This window comes from Trichomonas vaginalis, chromosome V, assembly GCF_026262505.1.
Source record: "Trichomonas vaginalis G3 chromosome V, whole genome shotgun sequence".
Classification (NCBI taxonomy): Eukaryota; Parabasalia; order Trichomonadida; family Trichomonadidae; genus Trichomonas; species Trichomonas vaginalis.
The window spans coordinates 22,685,649-22,709,853 of NC_067207.1; the positions used below are offsets into that span (position 1 = coordinate 22,685,649).

Here is a 24,205-nt window from a genome sequence, read left to right on the forward strand (position 1 = left end):
TTAAATAATATTTACTAACTTCATAACCTGCCTCCTCTAATATATCCTTTATTTCCTCGTTTGTGAATCCTAATTTTTTAACGTTGTTAGTTGTGACGCTCATTTATCATTAAATAAAAAAATAAAAAAATAAATTATTCAAAAAATGTAAGACATGAATTTTCAAAGTTTATTTTTCATTCATGAAAATAATTATTTCTAATTTCTTTTACTCTCTCGTACATACTAGATTTAAAGAATTCAGAACTTTTACCATAATCTCCTAAATGTTTTCTTATCCCTAACGTGTGCCAGTTATTATATGAAACTGAATAAACTTTATCTTTATCTTTACACCTTTCATCACTTCCAATATATTTATATTTCAATTTTGATTTAGCATTTTCATATTCATTAACGTTTAATAATTCACAGTCTTCCTTTTTAAATAAATGTTTTATGTATTCAGGATTTAATACTCTACGTTTATATGCTCCTAACTTAGTTCTAAAGGTTTTTCTACAAAATTTAGGAATTCCATCCTCTTTAATGTCATCAATGATTTCCATTTCATTATTTTCAATTTCTTCTTCTCGTTTATGAGGTCTTTGATTATGACTCCATTGATTCCATGAAATTAAATATTCTTTATCATTATATTTATACCTCATTAGCTTATTTTGGCTTTCATATTCATTTAATAATTCACAATCTTCATTTTTAAATTGAAGTTTAACCCATTCAGGATTTAAACAATGTTTAATTAATCGCGGAATATCTGACATCATCTATATATAGCTTCTTTTATAAAAGATAAAAAAATAAATTATTTTAAAATTAATGTTAATTTTTTTAATGTGTTTATAAATTATATTTTAATGCATCGTCTATATATAGATGTAACAAAAAAAGTCACTAAACCCTTTCACATATACTACTATTTGTAATGCCCAAAACAATTTGAAGTAATTGTCATTCCAACATACTCCAAACATTTTTAATATATAACACACACACTTTCTAATAATTTAGCCGAAATCTCCATCTAGTAGAGTACTTAGGTTATTTCTTTTTTCCAAGCGTTTTAATTTACATTGATGATATATTGCAATGGAAATAGTAATAATTGCAATAAAGACAAGGACACTAAGAACAATCACAATGATCTTCCATGTTGTGAATTTAGAAATTGTGATATGAATCAATTTAGTATCACAGCCAATTTGTTTCGAAATAGCAAGATTGTGAACAAAATCAATTGTTTCATTGTTGATAGAACAATTTGTAACATTAGAATCGGAAAAGTTGAATGATTGTTCAATAAGAAGATAACAATCGTGAAGTTCTAAATTGTCATATTCAAATGTAGAAACTGTTGATTCGTTATCGTCATCATATGAATTTTTATAAACAATGCAACTTGTCAAAGAGAGTGATGAACTCTTGATATATGATATTCCTTGAATTAACGTGTTTGAAGCAATGACACAGTCTGTGAATTTGCTTGAAAAATCTGAAAAATGCATGTTTTCACCCATGCAGTTATTACTGATGTTGCATGAATTGAAAATGTTGTCATAGTAAATGTAATTTGTAGTTGATTCTGAGAAATGGGAATATGGTGTGCATTTAATGATTGTTGCCTTAGTAATACTAGTAGGATAGTTAGAGTAGATATCGCAGAAATGGCCTCGACCGGCAAAGCAATTTTCACCAATGACATTAGTGATGCTAGTAAACGTTTTATGTCCAATAATGTAGATAGCGCCACCGCATGTTTTCTTGGTATAAGTATTTGTAACGCATTGATCAAATTCACAGTTAGTAATGCAAATATTGGATGAGAAACAGCAGATTGAGATGGAACCGCCATTATTTGAAGATGTGATGTTGCAAAAGATAACTTTATCGAGTTTAAATTCTCCTTTTATATCTTGGACGATGATTGGTTCTGATTGATATTTATTAGTATCAATATATGTTTCTTCTTTGAGATAATTGAGTACTGCTTCTTCATAATATCCTGAAAATGGAACAATTTCTGTATAATTTGTCGATATTGCTTGTGCCGAGTAATTTCCTAGAATTGCAAACAAATTATCTGAGAAGATATTCTTAACTTCTATATACTGTGTTGAAACAAAATAAGCATTGCGATTATTTGTTATGTTTTTGAAATATATATTTTCAAAATACGCAAATTTAGTATAGCACGCAAAACATGTTATAGCCTTTGCATTTACTATTGATACATATTTGAAAAACATATTTATTTCATTTATTGGATTCTCACAATACACAATTACTTTATTTGATGAACAATTAATCAAAAATATATAGGATGAAACGGAAAAATTAATGATTTCATAATATATGCAATTAGAAATGACATTAGCATTTGATATATTTAAATTTTTGAAATTGATATTGCTTAATCCGTCAATTACTTCTCCCAAAATGGGATCGGATGTGAATTTTTGTTCCATGTATGAGCAATGGTCCAATGTATTATTATCATATCTTATTACTAGAAGAGCATAATCAGATCTAGTATTGAAAAAATTGCATTTGGAAATGTAAGATTGACTTCCGTGTTGAAACATTATTCCATCGCTGTTATATGAATTACATCCGTAGAAAAAACAGTTCTCGATATTTGTATTTTTGTAAATTGTTCTAATTAAGCCTTCTTCTTCGTTAAAGATATTTAATCGGATAAAATTGCAATTCATTACATCAAGAAAATCTAGATTATAAATGACTATAGCTGATAAAAATGTCTGATTAGACATTATATCCGCAATTTATAAAATGCCCGAAATGACATAATAAATTTATACTCATTATAATTGACATCCTTATTATCACATAAATTCATGGGCCGCCTTTGATATTCAGGAAATTGAGAACTTTACAAAAATCAATAGTCTAGAATGGAATTTCAAAATCACCCCTAAATAGACTTGCATTTATTTCTTCTTTATACGATCGCTGTAGAATTAAAAACTGTCTGTTTATTCGTCTAGAAACGACTGTATTCTTTGGTGGAGCAATCCGCATTGAACGAGATCTCCCTGAATTGCAAATAACTAATACTATTTTTACAACGTGCAATTGCAATAGCATGGGAGGTGGTATTTTTCTAAATGGAAATATAAATTCTAATTTTTCATATAATTCTTTTTTTGATTGTGAAGCCGCTTCAGGACTTGCAGCATATTTCAATAACGGAAACACTAAAATTGATAACTGCATGGCAATGCCATATGAAAATCAAGATCAAACCTTATCTTTTCCTTTTCTTTTTAATGATTGTTCAATAAAACTTAATTCAATAAACATTTCACATTATGAAAATTTCAATAGCGGTATTTATTTTTATGGGAAAGATTTTTGTATTAAATATTCCTTTTTTGTAGATTTGCAGTCACAATCGATAAATTTTCAAGTTGATTCTAACTATAACAGTTCAAATGGTTATTCACGATGCTTTTTTATAAACATTTCGGATGGTATTTGTTTCAATTCCTCAGACGTTCTCTTGATTTCAGAAAGTACAATCGATTCTGCTATTTTAGATGGAAACTTATATCAAGTTTATCTTTACAAATGCAACGTGATCAACTGTCTAATTGGTAATAGCTTTTATTTCATCAATTGTACAAACGAAAGTATTCCTCCAATCGAAGTTGATGATTCATTTATCGAGAATAGTATTGAAAAGAATAATTATGGAAATGCAACATATATAAACTATCATGAACCAATAATAAGTAGTCTACAAAACTCAAAGTTAATTGTTGACAGATGCTTCTTCCAAAACATTACTAATAGCATTCAATATGGAACATGTATCTTATGTCGAGATTCAAAGAACTTCGTCAATATCACAAATTCAATTTTTCATCAAATTAATAACATTTATGGATTTTATTTTTCCCCTAGTACCATTTTCATTTCTTGTTATGCATGCAAAGTTTACGCATCAAACAATTGTTGTTCCGATAGTTCAGGCACATTTTTATCAATACAATCATCTAAGTTAATGACAGATTCATCTTTTATCAATCAAACATCAATATTTAGCATAAATCAGCCAATTAAAAATAATGCACGTTTAATCATTTTAGATCGTATAGATACAATACTAAATATCAACATTTCGAATCAAAACCAAATGATATTAGAAGCTTCAACAGTTTTAACCACAAAATTTTCTAATTTTGTCAATTGCACGGTTTATTTTGAAGATACTTCCAATATGATTCATTTGATGGGTAATGCTACTTTCTTTAAAAACTGTTTTAATAATTTAAGATTCGCTCAACATCGTCAAGGAGAAAATTATTACGTCATTCGATATTATTTTGAACAAGAATCATATCTCAACTTTTCGACGAACTATGTTGCTAATATTGATGAACGAGATTATGTTTTTCAAGTTATGTATCTATTTCTTGAATATAATACACTACAATTTGGTGTAAAAACTCTATGTAACCAGACTCTTACAAACATATCAAATATATTCACAAATGATGTTGAATTTCCTCAATTAGAATTTTTAGAATGCAAACTTCCTGAACAGAAACTTGCAATATACATCATTGTTTTGATATCAATAAGTGGTTTAGTACTTTTATCTATTATTGGTGTCATCTTTATCATTTTCTTCAAGAAGAGAAGGATAACTCAATTAGAAAGGAGACTATCAATTAAAACACAAATTGTTAATGATTTTGGATGATATTTTTATCATTCAACTTTTTAACTAGTCAAACTAAAAATTTATTGTTTGTTATAAAAATCAAAAGATATATCATTTAACGTGAATTTTGAAATGAATCACATAAACACTCCTAAATTGTTGTTTTCCCCGCATTATCAGTCCTCTGAATGCAAATTCTCTGGAAAACTTCCTATTTACATAATTTTTTTGATACGCATTAGTATGATTTCTATTTTTGTTTTAATAAATATCATACATCAAAGAAAAAGAAAATAGGTAAAATTGAATTAGAAAAGGTTTTGAATACTATAATTGTCTCAATGTTTTGAAATTCGTTGTGGATATCAAAAGAAATTAATATATAACAAACTAATCATCAAAAATTAACATGAATTTGTAATCAAACATTGAGGGCAATAGAACTATGATGGAGAAGAACTTATATGGAAAAAAGGAAAAATCCCGAAAATAACATTTATTATTATAACAATCAAATTATCCAAAATCATTCATTACTAATTTGTCAATATTCTTTCTATCTTGTAAACGTTTATATTTGATATTTTGTGATTTGATAATAAAAACTGAAATAATTGCCATTAAAATGATGGCGCTTAAAATAATAACTATTATTTTCTATACTGCAAACTTAGTCTTAATATCAACATGAACCAATTTTGTATTACAGCCGATTTGTTTCGAAATAGCAAGATCATGTACGTATTCGTATGTATTGATATTGATCGAACAATTAGTAACATTAGAATTGGAAAAGTTGTACGATGATTCAATAAGAAGATAACAATCGTTAAGTTCTAAATCGTCATATTCAAATGTCGAAATTGTTTTGTTATTAGAAATACTGTGAGTATTGTTGTAAATAAAACAACGTGTTAATGAAAGCAATCATTAAACTCAATATTGAATATTAGAAATGTACTAAATGTTACATTTCCTGGACCATGATATGTGTTATTATATATGATGCATTTGTCTAGCTTGATTTCAATTCCAACTATATAACATTGCCCTTGAACTAATGTGTTAGAAGCTATAACGCAATCGGTGAAATTTATATCCTCGAATGAATAAATCAGGTATAATCCCATGTAGTTGTTTGATATGTTACATGACTCGAAAAAATTGTCGTAGAAAATGTATAATGTATCTGGATCAGAAATATAGTTATCTGGAGCGCATTTACAAACTGTAGTTCTTGTTAAACTAGTCAAATAGTTCGAGTATATATAACAGAAATGGCATCGACCTGCCTGACAATTTGTAGATAAAACATTTCTTAAATTCGAATAAGTATTATGACCAACAATATAAATTGCTCCACCACTTGTTTCTTGAGTAAAACTATTCGATGTGCATTGGTCGAACATACAATTTGTAATGAGTATATTAGATGAGAAGCAGCAAATTGAGACAGCTCCGCCGTTATTCGTTGATGAAATGTTTTCAAAAATTACTGTATCAATTATAATTTCGCCTTTCAAATCTTTAATTGTTAAAGGTTTTGAAGCATATTTATTTGTATCAGTAACTGATTCTTTTAAGAGATAATCGAGAATCGCTTCTTCATAATATCCTGAAATAGGAATCGTATTTGTGAAATTAAATAAAACATTTTTCATTGAACAATTTCCAACTGCCATGAAATATACATCTGAATAGCAATTATTGATGTCAACCGTGTATTGTGTATAGAAATATATATTTCTTAGGCAAGAAACGTTTTGAAAGTAAATATTTTCAAAATTGGAATAAGATGTCATGCAAATGAAGGCAGCGGCGGATTTTGATTTAGTAATTGATATGTATTTGAAAAATGAGGATGATGCAGGATCTGTATTCACCCCAGTTAAAAAACATTCGAGGCTATAGCAATTATTCATCAGAAAGTAGGAAATATTGCAACAATAGAACGGCTCATATATTATCTCAGAGACGTTAGCAGCACAGTTGGATATATTGAGATGTTTAATAGTACTATTCGAATTAAAATTAAAAATTACTTGAGGAAAGTATTGTAGATTAAGATGTGAATGCGCGAATGAAATGCAATCTAGCATGTTTGCTTTATCTGACATATCGACTGAAATACGTGTGCAAAATGAATTATAAAAATTTGACTTTGTAAAATTAAACCTATTTCCCTTATTACATAATACCCCGCTCCTAGAGGTAGAGTAGCAACCGTAGAAAAAACAATTACTGATCTTGGAATCAATTTTTTTTGATGTAACATAGATATAAGCGTTATCATCATTGATCGAACTGAGCCTTACAAAGTTGCAAGACATTACTTCGACGTAGCGGTCGAATAAAACATAAATTGGCCAATAAACTGTTTGGTGTGACAATGGATAGAATAAAAAAAAATGGTTAATTTTCAAACAAATTTGATTGTTACTTAACATTGAAACCTGGATCTTTTTTTTTTCAAAGTCTCTCTGAAAATTTCAATCATACTAATTTTATATCAAGTTCTAATGTAACTTGTACATTATAGATATCTTGGATTTAAATAAACCTTAAAATTCGATAACCCGAATTGATATATAAAATGTCGGAAGCAATACTCAACAACTCAACTTCTAGTAGGATTAGTTTTATCGCAACTAAATATAATCGATTTACTATTAGAATTTGCTTATTCATTCATCTTACAAAGGATGTTCTCTATGGTGCCGCAATTTATATACATCGAAATATCTCAGAATTGCAAGTAACGCATACCGTTTTTGCAAGTTGTAAATCTCAAAAGTATGGTGGATGTATTTATACAAACGGCAATATAAATTCGAAAATTTCCTACGATTCATTTTTTGATTGTAAAGCAAATTTTGGTTTATGTGCTTATTTCAAAGATGGATCAGCTGAAGTTCAAAATTGCATGAGTGTGCCAAGCAATGATGAGTACAATGCAATGTTATATCCTTTCTCATTTTACAAATGTCAAAATAAAGTCGATAAGGTGAATATTTCTCGATTTAACCTTCAATGTAGCGGAATTTATATAAGCAGCTATGAATTTACGGTTAAAAACTCTTACTTTATCGATTTGAAATCAAAATATTATAATTTTCAAGTCTTTTTGAGCAAATATGATTCGAACGGATATTTCAAATGCTTCTTCATAAATATTACTAATGCTACATGTATGTATTCCTCAAAAAAACTTTTAATTTCCGAATGTACCTTTGATACAGTCATTTTCAAAGATAATCCATCAGAAATACGGCTTCACAAATGTAATATCATTAATTGTACCATAGGAAAAGGCTTTATTTTAGAAGATTGTTTTAATGAAAGTATTCCTCACATAAAAGTTGATGAAACATTCATAGAAAGCAATATAGAGAAAATCTCTCGCAATAAGACATACATATATCATAGAGAGCCAATAATCAGCCATTTAAGTTATAATAATTTAATTATTGACAAATGTCATTTCCAAAACATCACAAACGGTATAAACTCGGGTACATGTATCATATGCCAAGATTCAATTCGTAATATTGAGATCAAAAATTCATTTTTTTATCAAATTAAAAACGTTTACGGTTATCAAATCTCTCCGAGCACTATTTATATTAGTTGTTATAAAACCATCATCACTACATCCGGGAATTGCTATTTAGAAAGTACAGGAACGTTTTTGTTTGTAAGAACTTCGAAGATTATGTCGATTTTTTCATTTATCAACCAAACATCGACTACAAACTTGAATCCTATTGGTTATCTGGAAAAGAATACTTTGGAATTGCAAAATGCTCCTTTTAATGTGAATATCAACACATCAAATCAATACCAAAGAATTTTATTCAGTGACAACAAATTGATTTCGAAATTTTCTGTTTTTTCAAACAATTCCATTAATTTTTTGGAAATTTTGTATCATATTTACTTCAAGAACTCAATGATTGCTTACATGAATTGCTTTAATAACTTGAAATTCAAAGAACATGATGAAGAAAACCAATATTGTGTCATTAGATCCAAAAAAGATGATTCTGTTTTGAATTTTTCAACAAATTTTGTTTCTGAAATTGATGAAAAATCATATTTGTTGGATGTCGATCATGTTTATCTTGAATACAATACGTTCCAAAATGGAATTAAACTGCTTTACGAGAGTTTGCTTTCTAATGAATCGAATGTTTATACTGAAAATGTTGTTTTTCCAAAACTTGAATTTAAGGAATGCAAAATCACAGAGCAGAAACTTGCTGTTTATGTGATTGTTTTGATTAGTATTGGTATTGTTTCAATAATAGTTGTGTTATCTCTCATTTCCTATATATGTTATAAGAAAAGAAAAATCGGTAAAATGCAATCGGATTTAATTCTTAAAACCTCGATTGTCAGTGATTTTGGGTGAATATTTTTTATGTTATTTTGTTTGTATATGTAAATATTATCATGTTTTTATAGAATATCCAATAATTTTATCTTGATTACTTTCAAGGATACTGCATTTATTTCATCTCAATTAGAACATGTAATCTATTTTTAATTGTGTGCCCTGGCAATTGAGTGACAAGAATTGTGTAATCTGATAAGTTCGGAAGAATTTGATTTGGTTATTCCAGTAATGAAGATTGAAGATAGTATTGGAATAAAGAGTCTATTCATGAATATGAAATACGCTTGGAAACAATCTGGATTATGTTATGGCAGGCCATTTCAGATTCAATCAGATTCATTGAATGGCATATGGCTCAAAACCAAGAACCAAGCAACGAACAAAAATAAATCGAGATTGTTGATGAAATTGAGAAACAAAACATTGATGGATCAAGGAATATGTTTCATGCAATGGATTCCGAAATCCAAGAAAGGTATGGTGAAAAAGTTGCTGTTACAGTTGCAGTAATCCTTTATATTATGAGAAATTGCAAAAATCAAGTTGATGAGCGAAATTATTGCTCAAGACAGCTTATTTCTTCTTAATGAAAGAAGTCAACAGTCAGCATTAAAATCAATTACAACATGTAACTGTCAATGCTTTTGCATCACATGCAAAATCCAATATATAGAATAAATATATATATGCTATTATATAACGTGAAATGCCTAACAGTAATGAGCATTTGTTGTTTTTATTCGTTACATAAAAAGTCAAGATATAAATAAATACTTTAGTTTATTCTAATATAAATAAAAATAAATTAAAAAATTAGTTTCCGTTTTCATCTACGACTTTTGTCAAAATCCTATTAGACTCTGACAATTTGATACCATTTCCGCAAAGTTTAGACTGTTCCATTATCAGAACCGCCCATCCATCACCAAATCCACCACTATCTACTGTAACAGGAACTATTTCAATCTCATCAGGGTTCAAATTACCAATCTTAGTTCCAGTAAGAGAGCAGTGAACTAAAGAAGATCCGCAGCTATTTACAATTGGTCTATCAGTAAATACATTGCATCTTGTTAATGAAATATTCGAAGGACCTCCATTAGAAAGAGCAGAACAAACAAACAAAGCAGAATTTCCTGGCAAATCATTCTCAAGTTTGCCACCAATGTTTGCTTCAATGTAAACATTGTTTATATACAAAGTTCCCAATCCATCAATCATTGCACGACTTGGATCGATTTTCTCGCAAACTTCATTGAAATCAGACATAATAATCTTTGATTTCTTTCCTTCTCCTTCGATCTTGAGAGTTTGGAAGCTGTGCAAGTTAATCTTTGCATTCCAAGTTACTCTGCAATTTGCTGGGATATGTAATATAACAGTTGTATTCGTCTTTAATTTGTCTTTTGCAATTTTTCCGATATCTTCATTTAATTCAACAGTTATTGTTGTTAATTTCTTCTGCATTTCTGTTTCTCCTTCTTCTGTTTGGCTTCTCTTTGATGCCTTCTTTATTGATTTATCTCCATAATTAGTGTATATTTCATTAACATTGTTTTGAATGAAAGAAGACATTGTTTGTCTAAATTCATCAATAAATGAAATTGCTTCATCAAACTTGACTCTCAAACCTTCGATTTCTTTGTTATATCTCTTGATTGACATCAAATCATTGATAGATTGTGAATGATTATCAATTTCTTGTCTTTGTGATTGATTTTCATTCATCAAATTGTTGAGTTGTTTCTCAAGATTTGTGAATTTTTCATTTGATTTGTCATTGTTTTGGTTGATCAAATCTTTAACAATATCTGCATTAGACTTGCTGTCTTTGAGAGCAGAGTTTGCTGTGTTCTGTGCTGTAGTAACTTTCTCTTGCAAATCTTTGAAATTAGATTCATTCTTGTTGTCATTTTCTTCAATTTCTTTGGAATGAGTTTCAACTTTCTTTGAAACATCATTAATTGATTGTTTAACATTGTGTTCGATGTCATCATTCATTTGTGACAATTTGCTTTGTAATCCATTGATGTCCTTCTGAAGAGATTTCTTGTTTTGACTTTGTAAACCATTCAAATCTGAAATTTGTTGTAAAATGTCAGAATTCTTTTTATCATTTGCATCTGTGATTTCTTTGATCTGTTTCTCAAGAGTATTCATATTGTCATCAATTGCCTTTTGAAGAATATTCTCTTGCTCAATCTCCTTCTGTTGATTTGTATCAATTTTGTCATGTAAGGCTGTCAGGTTTTCTTGTAAATCATTTTGTAAATCTTTTTGAAGTTGATTTACTGCTTGTTTGATTTCTTTCGTTGTCTGCTTGTTTGTTGCAATTATTTGGTCAATTGTCTTCTCATCTTCTGCGACTCTTCCTGACAATTGGTTGATTTGGTTCTGCAAATTATCTTTGTTTTCATTTAATTGTGAAGTGAAAAGTGAATTTGCATTTTCTGTCTTTTGATTCAATTTGTCGAATTCATCACTTAACTGTTTGATGTCATTGTTTGTCTGATCTTTAAATTCATTAAGTGAATTGATAATCTTGTCACTTTTTGCATGATTATCTTCGTTATTTTTGTCAATTTTTGTATTCAATGTTTGATTTAATTGGTCAATATTTTGTTTGATGTTTTGTTCAGTGTTTTGAAGAGAAGTCTTTGCATTAGTATCAACAGCAGTGATTTGGAGATTAAGATCATTAATCCTTTGATCAAATTCTGACTTAGTTTTCTGGTTTTCTTCTTTATTTTGTTGAATGTAATCATTTAACTTGGCCTTTTGAGATGAAAATGTTTCTTTGATCTTTTGATTGTTTTCTGCAATGAAATTGTTGATTTCTTGGATATCTTTGCTTGCTGACTTCTTGTTTGCATTGATTGTTTCTGTAAGATTCTGTTCAAGTGAAGTGATTTTAGATGAAAGATCTGTTTGAATTTGTGTCATTTTTTCATCATTTGATTTAACTTTTCCATCAATTTCATCTTCTCTTATTGTTGCTCTTTGTGTCTCGTTTTCTATCTTCTTTGTAACTTTATCTTGCAATGTTGTCATGTCATTTTGATAAGCGGCATTGAATTTCTCAAATTTCTTGTTCATTTGATCAATTAATGTCTTCAACGATAAAAGTGTCAAACCGTCTTCTCCACAAATTGAATTTAAGAAGATATCAAGTTGGTCAATTCTCTTCTCAAGGTTATCATTGTTTTCTTTCATTGTATTTTGCAAATTGTTCTTATTTGTGTCATCATTTTGAACCAAGAAATTGTATTTATCCGTCAAAGATTCATTGAAATTGTTTTGAACAACTGCAACTCTCTTCTTTATGTAATCTTTGATCTCTTGATAGTCTTTAGGAAGTTGTTCTCTCATCTGATCAATCTCTTCCTTGTTTGCGATGTTGTCCATATCGCATTTGATCAAATGCTGGTTAATGAATGTGAATTGGTCATTCAAATATTTGGCAGTTTCATCATTAGCGTGTTGAACAGTTTGTACTTCAAGTTTCACTTCATCTGTCACTTTTGCATTTTGATCATCAACGTATTTTTGTGTTGAAGTTTGTTTGGAATCGATGACAATTAATATTTCATCGAATTTGGATTTCAGTTTCTCATCACTTTGTTTGAGTTTTTCTTGAGTATCAGCGAATTGTGCATCATAAACTTTTACGACTTTTCCAAGTTTCTTTTCCACAGAAGAGATTTTACTTTGGAGATCATTTTGGTCGTTGATCAAATCATTGTTTACTTCATTGATTTTAGCTTTATTTCCTTCGATTTCCTGCAAAACTGCTGCAAGATTTGTATCAGATCCACCTTTGATTGCTTCGATTTCTTTCTGTAAATCAGAAACGTCTTTGGCTTCTTGCTTGTTTTGATCATCTAAAAGTGACAAAACCGATTTCTGATTTGAAGAAACAGTTGATTTAAGTGAATCAATATTTTCTTGGAGTTTTGCGGCTCTTTCTTGCAAACTTTCTTTAATTGAATTGTCTTCGTTGGTCAGTTCACTTTTGTCTTTTTGACATTGATCTTTAAGTTTGTTTAATTGATCAAGAAGTTCTTTCTTGTCATCATCAATCTTCGAAGACAATGCGTTCTCTTGTTTCTCAGTTTTATCAATGAAATCTGTCAAATTCTTTTGAAGATTTGTTATTTCTTCACTTGCTTTCTGACGGAGATTGTCGAATCTCTGTTTGAGCTTCTTCTCGTTTTCGTCAATCTTGGTTGTGATCTCAGGAAGTGTCTTAGTTTCATTTCCAACTAAAACAGTAAATGAATTTTGTAAAGTATTCAATTGTTTCTGTTGATTTGTCAATATTTCATCAAAAGCGTTTGACAAATCAGTTTTCATTGTTCTCATGTTATTATTGTTTTCTTCACTGAACTTATTGAAATCATTTCTCAATTGCGATGATTGTTGGATGTTTTGTTTGTTGTTTTCATCCAATTTCGCAAAGATTTCTGTTCTCATTTTGTTCATTTGGTTTTCATTTGTTGTTTTATCTTCGGAGATCTTCTTTGTTATTTCGTCAATCAAAGAAACTAATTTAGGAATATCAATCTGGCTGTCACCCATCAAAGAATTGAAAATTGTTTCGATTTTACTCATTCTTGCATCCAATTCTTGTTTGTTTTGATCGACAGTCGCCAAAATTGATTTCTTAAGTTTCTCAATCATAGCAATCAGTTCTTGTTTGTTCTGTTCACTGAGCTGTCTGTTTTGTTGTATATCATCACTTTGTTTGGATAAAATTGACTTCACATTTGCAATTTGTTTCAAAATTTCTTTTTGGTCATTTGACAAAGTTGCAAATTGATTGTCTTCTTTAGTTTCAACGTCTTTGATCATAGAAACTAAATCATCATGGAGCTTGGTCTGTGATGTAACAGCATTCGCGATTTGTTTGTCACTTTCTTTCTTGTTTGTTTCAATTAAAAGTGACATTTCGGATTTTTCTTTGTTTATTTGGTCGATTTGGCCTTGAATGTCATTAAACATTTGTTGTACGCTCTGGAACTTTTCTCTCTGTCTTGAAGCGAACTGTTCCTGTTTCTGGGAGAGTTGATCTAAGTCTCCTTTGACTTTAGTTTGTGTTTCATTGATTTCTGAAACTTTTTGAGTGATTTCTTTTTCAGTTTCTTCTTTGTTTTGTTCGATAAGTTCTTTAACTGATAATATCTCTTTGTCAATCACACCTTGTGTTGTTGTTTGACTGACTTTGATATCAGATTCGATCTCTTCTTTCAATGATTTCAGTTTTTCATCAGTTTTTGCAACAGTTTCGCCAAATTTCGCGTCAATTGCTGCTTTGTCAGCTTCGTAAGCAGATTTGAAGTCATTTAGGTCTTTATACAATGACTTAAGGCGTTTGTTGATCTTGGAAACATCAGAATCCTTGAAATTGTCAAGAATTGTTTGAAGAGCTGAAATTTTATCGTTTAATTCGGCAACTGACTTTGTTCTTTCGTCTTCAAGTTCGGCCTTTGTATCAGTAACAAGCTTTTCGAGCTCGTCGTGCTTGTTTTGTATCTCTTCATGGACATTTGCAAATTCATCGTTTGTAGATTTGACAAATGACTCGTGAGCCTTCTTGGATTCACTTATATCATCTGATAATCCCTTAAACTGTGCTTGAAGGTTAGTCTTATACTGCTCAAATTGATTATTGATATCATCAATCTTTGATCCTACTTTTTGATCAATTGAAACAACTTTTTGGTCAATGTGGGCTATGTCTGTCTCCATTTTAGTTATTTGTTCATGGAAAACATCAATCTTATCTGATAATTCTTTGATTGACTCAAGTTTCGTATTAATTTTGTTGATTGCTTTATCCTTTGATTGCAAGTTCTTCTCGATATCAGCCTTGTATTCTGCAAAAGCCTTGTCTGTGTTAGATTTATCTTCTTTAATTGCTGCAATTTCCTTATTGATGTCATCAATCTTTTCGTTAACAGTGTTTATATCGTTCTGTTCCTTTTTGGATAATGATTTCTCCAAAGCTTCGATCTTTTCGGTTAATGATTCTAAGTTTTGATCAATTTGCTCTTGAAGATTTTCTTCCTTCTCTTCAAATGAGCGTATATATGTGGAATGTGTCTCCAATAACTCGTCATGCTTAGCTAATAATTTGATAACTTTATTATTGACCGTATCATTAACTTTTGTAATAAATTCTTTATTTTCTTGTATTTCTTGTGTGTTTTTATCGATGTCTTCGCGTTGCTTTTTGTCAACTTCTTCAATATTTGTAATTGAAGTTAAAATTTGTTGAACATTTTGATTGATTGGCGCTACAGCTTCATCTGTGTACTTTGTTGCTTTCTTCAATGCTCTAACAGCATTATCCTTTGCATTCTCGAGCAATTCTGACTTCATTGATTCAAGTTTCGGATCAATAGAATTCAAGATTTCTTTAATCGCAGCAATCTGATCGCTTAAACTTTTATTAACACCTTGTGTTTCTTGACTTGCTTCTTCTCTTTTTTCATCGATTAGTGCGAGAAGTTGCTGTTTCTCGATATCTCTTTTCGATTCAAAGGATTCGAATCTCGTATTAAGTAATTCGATATTCTCTTGTGCAGAAGCTATATCTTTGTCGTGTTTATCTAATTGTTGATGAAAATTCGTTGTGTCGGTTTTAAGCTCATTCACTGTATCTATAACACCATCCATGTATTTCATCATCTTTTTAAGGTCTTTCATCTTCTTATTCATCTCACTTTCAAGATTTGTAACGTTAATGACTTCATTTTGAAGATCATCAAGACGTTTTGTTAATTCATTATAGTGATCATCCTCACGCCTGTTCAATGCCTCAATCTGAACTGCCAGATTAGTCATTGATTAACAGACTTAAGGAACTTTTTTAATGGCTGAATTCAATCCTTGACAAAAATTCACAAAAGGAAATAATTTTTTAAATTTATGTGATATTTTAAAACATCTTTATAAAATGGGTGTTATTCTTTTTGACTACTTTCAATTTTCCTTCGGCATTGAAAAATTGATCAAACATATATCCTATGATGGTTTTATGATCTCTGTAGAATGTATGATTCAAATATAATGGAAAGCCTGATTTTTGTCAAGGCATCTAATTATCATATTCTATATTTCGACTTTTTCATATAGAAATTGCTTTTTATTCAAGATAAGTAGTTAATATTCCAATTAATAATGTCATTGATTGCAGAATTTTAAATGTTGTCACTTTTTGTGCCGAATATCAAAGATTTTTTGCATTCTATATGATTGGTATGAAAACTAGGCTCTCTTTTTATGAAATCTGCACGACATGAACCTAAGAAATAGAGGAAGCTTGTTAGGTTAATTTATTTTAGTTCGTGAAAAAAAATGCCAATACTAACGTTCATCCCTCCACTAGATGTGGATTTGAAACAATTGATCGAAGAAAAGGATCTACAGAGTATACAAGAAATAGAAGCAATAGAGTACCATGTATCTACTTTAAATGGAGATTTGAACTATTTTCAAATAGCTTGTTTATATGGCTGCTATGAGATTGTAGTATTCTTTAGTAAAATTAATAGATACATACATCTTTCGATTGATAAGTACGGAAATAATGCTTGTTTTTATGCAGCACTCTCAGATTCAGAAGAAGGAATACAAATTCTTCTTTATTTTGCAGAAACATACGGTGATGACTATATAAAACATCGAAATCATTTGAATTTAAACTTGTTACATATATCTTGCTTAAGAAAACTTCCAAAAACATTAGAATTTATCTTAAAACACCAAATACATAATTTTGACTTTCAAGATAATCAAAATACTTTTAATAAAACTGCAATTAGCTTTATAATTCGCAATAAATCATTTGAAATGCTAGAAAAAATAAATGAAATTTTATTTAAAAATAATAATAACATTAAAACGATTATTGGTATTATTGAAGAACTAAGTCAAGCTATAAATGATTTCAAAGCAAAGATACCGAGAAGTCAAATACCAATTTTGAACAACCATGAAATTGAGAATATTAATCAACTCGAATCTAAACTTGAACAAATTCTAACAGGACCTCAGCATCCAAATCAAAACATAATTTTACAAGAAAATACTTTTCAGATTATTTTAATAAACGAAGCTAAAGAAGAGTATAAAAAAGATATCGAAGGAATAAATCTCTTCAAGCCTAAGAGCATGTCATACCTTAGCATTCCTTTATCAATGCAAAATATGTTGCCACCATTAGAAAATCCTGAGAGCCCTGTTAAAAAACGTCAACCAACAAAAATTCCAAAGAGCCCTGTTAAAATACATCAACCAATTATTCAAAGATATTTCAGTAATTCAAAGAAGAAATGATATGATTTTGTATTTCGTGTAAATTCATTGCAATAAATACTTTGAGCAAAATGAGATTTCAGATTTTAATAAATGAATGAAGTCTTATCAATGTGTGAAAAAGATATTGGAATAACAACAATTCCCAAAAGCCACAAATAGTGCCAAAGAATGAATCTGATTCAAATGCATGCAAATATTCTAGAAAAAAAAATATAATCAACATTAAAGAATTCCCAAATTACCGAGAGAAATCAAAAGGAAAAGTGATATAATCTTATTGTTCATGTAAAATATAAATGTTGTTGATATGTTTAATTAGAAAATTAAAAAATTCGCTATTTTATTTCATATATCAATCATCGTTATTACTCACATATGAGATGGAATCTATTATATAGCGGAAGGACAAAAATGAACTGTAAGATTTCTTGGACAAAATTGTTTTTAAAATTGGTTAACTTTGATGTCATTGTTGAATCTTAAATCCATTGAATATAGTTATATAGATATAATTAATTAATTTAATAAAATAAAATAAAATAAAATAAAAACTAATAGTAATATCATTATTAATAGAAGTTATTAATATTTGTAATTAAAAATTTGAGGCCAATTGAATTATTCAATTGTTATGAACGCTATTTATTTTTTTGTATTTTAAATTAGTGCATAATAACTTTTTATTCAAAATCATTAATTATCAAAATGTCACTCAAAAGCGATAACTCCCAAATGTCATAATATGCCTGAATTAAAAAGTTGATATTTATTTAAAAACAATACTACACTTAACATGAGTAATTAGATTACAAAGTTTAAAAACGTTGTTCGATATACTTGAGGATATTGATTTCATTATTGGTCGTTAGTCCTAAAGATAACGAATACTAATAATTAGTAAGTTTTTCTAAACTATAATGGGAAAAAATTATTTTTACTGTTATTTTCTTTCAATTTTCAATCCGATATAAATTGAAAATTAATTCAAGATGGCCTAGGTTTACTTATTTGATTCGATTTTACAAAGCCCGATCAATCTGATCATTTTATGGATTCAATTTCTTTCAATTTTGTCAAAGATTAAATTTTTGAACAGTCATTCTGAACAGCAAAGAATTTTATATTGTAATAAACAGAAATTCATCAAAAGTGACAGCTCTCCATTTTTTGACATTTGTAAATTCTAAATTGAATGAGAAAAATGAAATAATACTAAGCATAATACATTATTCTAGATTTAATTATAATTAGGAAAAAGTTAGTTTTGAGAGTACTTTTCATAGGCATATAGAATGAAATCTTCTGAAAAATAATATCACATAAACTCATATTATTTTCTAATATATAACTATTTTATATAAAAATCAAATTCAATGATCTTAAAAGCGAAGGATAAACCTCAAAATTTACGAATATAATGAGTGGGAATATAATGCTTATCTATCATAAAACCATATGAAATATCAATTTTTGCTTTACGCCTAATTTTTGACGACAATTAGCAAAAAATGTTAAATGTTAACACTCAGTCCATTTGAATATGAAAAATAAAATTGACTTTGATTAAATGTTTTTATTTATCATGCAATTCTTCTTGCGACCAAAGATTTGAATAAAAGTTCAAAAAAAAAGATAGCTTAAAAAATAATATACGGTAGTGTTTACTAATAGATGAATAGTATATAAATTCTATTAAAATGGATTTGATCCAAAAAATATATAAAATTTGATCATAAATAAAATCGTTTTAAATTACTTCTTCATTTAAATTATAACAATTATTTTTGATTTTATAATTTCTCCCTCAGAGTTCAGTCTCTGGAGAAATTAATTCAGGACAAGCTCCAGAAATCCACGCTCGTGAATCGGATGATAATGCCAACATCGCATTCGCAGATAACGGCAAAGTTCCTAAGAAGAAGAATTCGAAAGGAAAAATATTTTATATATTGTATAGTGATTTTTTTAATATTTTTAACTCCAATTATTAATTTTAATCCTTTATGCAATCATTAATCATTAAAGCTTTTACACTATGCCATCACAATATAGTTCACTCAATATTTCAAATAATTATATCAAAATAATTTATTACGAATAAATTCAGTGAATTTCGACTGCAAACATGATGGTATACTAGAATAAATATCGATTTCCATGAACTATTAACTGCCAATACGTTATCTTTTAAATGGTGCAAATAGTTCTAAAGATTATAATACCAAAAAAATTGTTGAGTTTCGACTGGAGAAATTTGAATAGTCTTAGAAAAACCAATATTGAAAAGATTAACAAATGTGGGTAAAAAATATTGCTAGATACTGAATTATCTTTTAAGAATATCTTGTTTTCGAGCAAACTTTGACTCCTCCGGAAAATTTACAAATAATGTTTTGCTTAGTTACTCTAAGTATCTCCGCAGGAAACTTAGGTGGTCAATATTTGGAAGTTAAGACAACTCCAAATTCGTTAATTGCGCCCGTTGATATCAGGTATAAATATCTTGGCGCAAATAGAAATATTAAATATGGTACTACAAGGCAAAACATGGGATGGTCGCCAATGGTTGAACTTGATCGAAAAGAGAGATTCTACGTCAGTGGCGCCAATGGTGGAAACATGACCTATAAGGACACGGTTAAAATTACTACAGAATATGGTTTTCCATTTGAAAGAACTCAAAATCATCTTCTATTGAAATTTACAATTACAAATATTGACCCAGAAGAACCACATCGTATTTCATTTTCTCTCTCTTCAACAGTTAGTATTGATGGTCAACTTAAATCGAAAATCTCGTGGTATGGAGGGAAAGGAAATGAAAAGAGAGGAATGTTATGGGAACAAGACAATAATATCTATCCGAAACTATACGTTATTGCCAAAAATTGTTATGGTGTTGATGATGTTGATGATTTTTGGTTCGGCCCAACTAATTCAAATCACAATCATCACTTCGAGTATGCTAGAAATGATACGAGTCCCTCAAAATTTGAAGAGAACTCTTTCTCTTTAACATGGAGAGATAGAATTTTTGAACCAAATACATCCTTAACAGTTGGTGTCATGGTTTGTGTTGGTCTTGAGGACTTACATATCAATCCAGCTTATATTACATTTGATCCTGACATTCCTACCAACTACGACTTAAATTCATCTATTGCTATTTCAGGAAACGTTACAGAAGTGGATGATGAAAGTGAAGTATCATTCTTTTATAAATTATATACAGACAGAGATCTCGAAAATAATTTACCAGTACAAGCACATCTTTATCCATCTGGTACAACAAAAGGAAAAGTAAATTATCATTTCAATATTGAATTAGGAAATCTTCCTGATTATGTGACTAGATACAAAGCAGAACTTTGGTGTACCGATAATTCCACATATAATAATGTTCAATATCATCTAATTTCTAACATGGCAACTCACTATTATCATGTAAACCATGTTCCTCTTCTAAAATATGTTCAAAACATTCCAACAATTTTTTACACAGGAGGATATATTGAATTTGCAGGCGAAGTTTGGGATGATAGATCTCTACGAGTTAGATATCAGTATGATGAAGATGGTCTTCCTCGTAATATAACAAGAGAATGGATACAAACAAACAGAGTTGCAAAATATGTCAGGCGCTCATTCAAAATTAGAAGTGATCTCATTAACTATGGAAAACATACACTTTATCTTTGGGCAGAAGATGATTATGGATTTAGATCTGATTATATCAAACATGATTTCTATTATTATGAACAACTGGCACCTGAAATCAAATTCACTGATTATGATGAAACAGTAAAACTATTTGATCCCGAAAAGATGAAAGAATTTGAAATTGGAGTTTCTGTATTTGATAAAGATAGCGAACAAACAATCATAATATATCAAAGAAGCCCAGAAGATTCGATTTCACAAAGTGCACGTCCAGTTTATTCATTAAATTCGGGACCTGAATGGCAAAATGTAACATTGAATTATGAAATTCCAAAAGGTGTATTGCAATATAATACATCTTATTCCATTATTTTTAAGGCATCTGATAGTTTAACAGCAACTTCAAGAGAAATTGAATATAAATTTAAGTTGTTCAGCGAATCAGATCCAAATAAAAATGGAACATATGGTGAAAAGCCGCAAATTGGCAAAAAAGATGAAACAAAAGATAATCTGATGGCAATAGATAGCACAGCTCCAAAGAAGAAGGTTGACTGGAAATGGATCATAATTGGAGTTGCAATTGGACTTATAGTATTAGTTATTCTTATTTCTATTATTGTTCTTGCATGTGAAGCAAATAAGAAAGCAAATGAATTCTATTTCGATGAAGAAAACGAAAAATTCGTAACAATTGATGGAAATATGGGATTCACGAATGAAAATCCAATTTATGATCCTGGAAAAGACAATGATCCATTTGCAAATGAATTTGATGAAAATCAAGCAGCAAATGATAATGTGTTTGAACCGCCTCCTCAACCTTGAAATTTTAATAAAATTCTCTAGTTTTATGTTCTTATTTAAATTCAAAACATATTTAAACATGTATTCTTGGCTTAAATCCATTCATTGTAATGCTTTGGAATAAAAAAAAAGAATTAATAAATTTATATTTATATAAATATAATATTAATTTAAATTAATAATCTATTTATTCTCTAATACAAATAATAGTTCTATATACATACAAAAATAAGAAATATAAAATTAAATATTATTTTGTTTGATTGAATTATTCAAAATGAACGTATATATCTTCTGGTTGATATAAAATTCTCCATTCCTGAAGCCTGTTATGATTGATTTGATAATTCCGACATCAATTTCTGAAATTACGCCGTTTGCTTGAACACCTTTGAATCCTTTCCTAATCAGAGCTGATTGTAGTTCAGTAACAAAGTGTACAAGCGCACTCTCAGCATCAGACAAATTCACTCGCCATTTGTCAGTAAAAAGTGACAGTAAATTTTCTTTCAATTCAATTGAAGGAAATTTTACAAGCGAAGGAGTCATCAACAACAAATTTGAGATTATCGAGACATCACCATTATGTGAAGCCATGTCTCCGTCATTAACTTTTATCATCTTCCTGTCTTGTGCCTCATCGATATCCCATGTAAAAATCGTTCCGTCAACTGTTGGAATTGTCATAAATTCTTGTCCGAGTTTTACCATTGTTTCTGTTGCATCTTCTGAGATCTTGAACTTGTATCCTATTGCCGTATCAGCCTGGGAACCTGTATACACGAGTACCGCGCTCACAACAGTGTTCTTGAACCGAGGAAACGCGTAGACCGTGAATCTTGGCAATATAATGTGTCCTTCATCAACTCTTGACAAACCTTTGTTTTCTTCGGTTTTGTCGAAAGGAAAAATGAGAAAAGGAGGAACTCTGATTTGTCTTGTCTGCACAAATTCAACGGCACTGGATAGCTGTGTCTTCAAATATTTATACCTGGCAGACATCAAATCTGTAACTGCGAAGTTATCCATCATTTTTATAAGTGTTGGTAAATGTAATAATTTCGCATTAACAATACAAGCGACGAAGAACTGGAATAGTTCATCGGCGCCGACTTCCATGCCTTCCTTTACCATAGCGGTCTTGAGCCAGTCAATGGCTTTAGAGATAATGACAAAGGATGATGTTGTTGATATAGAAACTGGAATTTTTCGGAGTAAAATCCAAACATGGTTCAGTTTTTTAAGGGGCATCTCAACGCCATCGTCATCAAAGCATAGGGAAATGGTGTTGGGTGGTGTGTATTCAAGTGGATCGTAATAATCTTGATTAGGTTGGAAATCAATATTAAATAAATCTGATTTCTCCTTGTTTATACTTAAACTCGAGATGCCACCTGAAATTATGAGTTTGCAGTTCTGGAAAAATTGGACATCTGTAAGAATATAGTTCTTAAACATCGTTTTTTGATCTGATAATTTGATATCTCCGACAAAATAGTCAAGAATTACTTCTGAAACGACCATTTTTACGTATGGATTGAGATTTACATGCTTAAGGAGTTTGAATACTTGCGATATCGTCTTTTGAAAGTTGTCAGGAGTAAATGAAAACATGATTTTCATGAGATCTGTGAAAAATGATTGGTCAAACATCAGTGGAAGTATGGCATCGAATGGAAAAAACTTAGAAACTGATTCTACTGCTTGGTCTGATGTTGTCACATTTTTAGGTAAAGGGATTCCTGTAATTTGCGACAGTGCTTCTTGATGCTCTTTGATAACTTCTATAAAAAACGGAATATCAATTGATTTTAATGCATACATGTGAATGCTAATTGCTTGTTTAAAAGGACATACTTCTTTTACCATTTGTTTCATTACTTTAACGTAATCTACAAGCTTAATATAGAATTGTTGATGCGCACGATGCTCCATTACAATAACATCAATTTCATTTTGATCTAAACCTGGAATTTTCGAAATGACATCAATTAGCTGTGAATCAATGATGGCAGCGCAATCAATTTGATACATAAGTCTGGTTGCAGCTTTAATCAAAAACTCACTGGCATTCATAAAAAAAATTGGATACAAAAAAAATTCGAATGGTGTGTCATTCCACATAATATTTTAATGATATGGTTTAATAAAGAAATTATCATTCCTATAAAGAAATAATTATAATGATTAGCTATTGGTTTTAATCAATAACTTTCATGATCATCACTAGATATGCTATCCAAATATAAAAGCAATCTGGATATTATCATATAACAAAATATTATGCTTACTTTATACTATTTAATGGTGCATATCTCATACTTGGATAAACA

General features: G+C 29.5%; 6 protein-coding genes across 6 annotated transcripts, besides 2 other annotated features; 2 read left to right on the top strand and 4 right to left on the bottom strand.

Moving 5' to 3' along the window:
* Positions 1 to 267: part of a mobile genetic element that runs on past the window's edge.
* A 486-nt stretch (positions 268 to 753) lies between these two features.
* TVAGG3_0385240 (uncharacterized protein) lies at positions 754 to 2,768 on the bottom strand (the record flags this gene model as incomplete). Its single annotated transcript, XM_001329576.1, has 1 exon — positions 1,008 to 2,246. One exon carries the CDS (start codon positions 2,244 to 2,246, stop codon positions 1,008 to 1,010), a length of 1,239 nt encoding a protein of 412 aa, XP_001329611.1.
* Positions 2,769 to 5,601: 2,833 nt separating this feature from the next.
* On the bottom strand, positions 5,602 to 6,369 carry TVAGG3_0385250 (pectin lyase-like family; the record flags this gene model as incomplete). Its single annotated transcript, XM_001329577.1, has 1 exon — positions 5,602 to 6,369. One exon carries the CDS (start codon positions 6,367 to 6,369, stop codon positions 5,602 to 5,604), a length of 768 nt encoding a protein of 255 aa, XP_001329612.1.
* Positions 6,370 to 9,891: 3,522 nt separating this feature from the next.
* TVAGG3_0385260 (uncharacterized protein) lies at positions 9,892 to 15,946 on the bottom strand (the record flags this gene model as incomplete). Its single annotated transcript, XM_001329578.1, has 1 exon — positions 9,897 to 15,929. One exon carries the CDS (start codon positions 15,927 to 15,929, stop codon positions 9,897 to 9,899), a length of 6,033 nt encoding a protein of 2,010 aa, XP_001329613.1.
* A 399-nt stretch (positions 15,947 to 16,345) lies between these two features.
* Positions 16,346 to 17,789, top strand: TVAGG3_0385270 (Ankyrin repeat family; the record flags this gene model as incomplete). The annotated part of the gene is made up of 1 exon (XM_001329579.1): positions 16,443 to 17,423. The coding sequence occupies one exon, from the start codon at positions 16,443 to 16,445 to the stop codon at positions 17,421 to 17,423; it is 981 nt and encodes a 326-aa protein (XP_001329614.1).
* A 742-nt stretch (positions 17,790 to 18,531) lies between these two features.
* Positions 18,532 to 18,566: a mobile genetic element.
* Positions 18,567 to 19,793: 1,227 nt separating this feature from the next.
* On the top strand, positions 19,794 to 21,893 carry TVAGG3_0385290 (ribonuclease H protein family; the record flags this gene model as incomplete). Its single annotated transcript, XM_001329580.1, has 1 exon — positions 19,794 to 21,893. One exon carries the CDS (start codon positions 19,794 to 19,796, stop codon positions 21,891 to 21,893), a length of 2,100 nt encoding a protein of 699 aa, XP_001329615.1.
* Positions 21,894 to 21,989: 96 nt separating this feature from the next.
* On the bottom strand, positions 21,990 to 23,983 carry TVAGG3_0385300 (vacuolar sorting protein 9 (VPS9) domain family; the record flags this gene model as incomplete). The annotated part of the gene is made up of 1 exon (XM_001329581.1): positions 22,116 to 23,948. The coding sequence occupies one exon, from the start codon at positions 23,946 to 23,948 to the stop codon at positions 22,116 to 22,118; it is 1,833 nt and encodes a 610-aa protein (XP_001329616.1).
* Between the last annotated feature and the right edge of the window lie 222 nt (positions 23,984 to 24,205).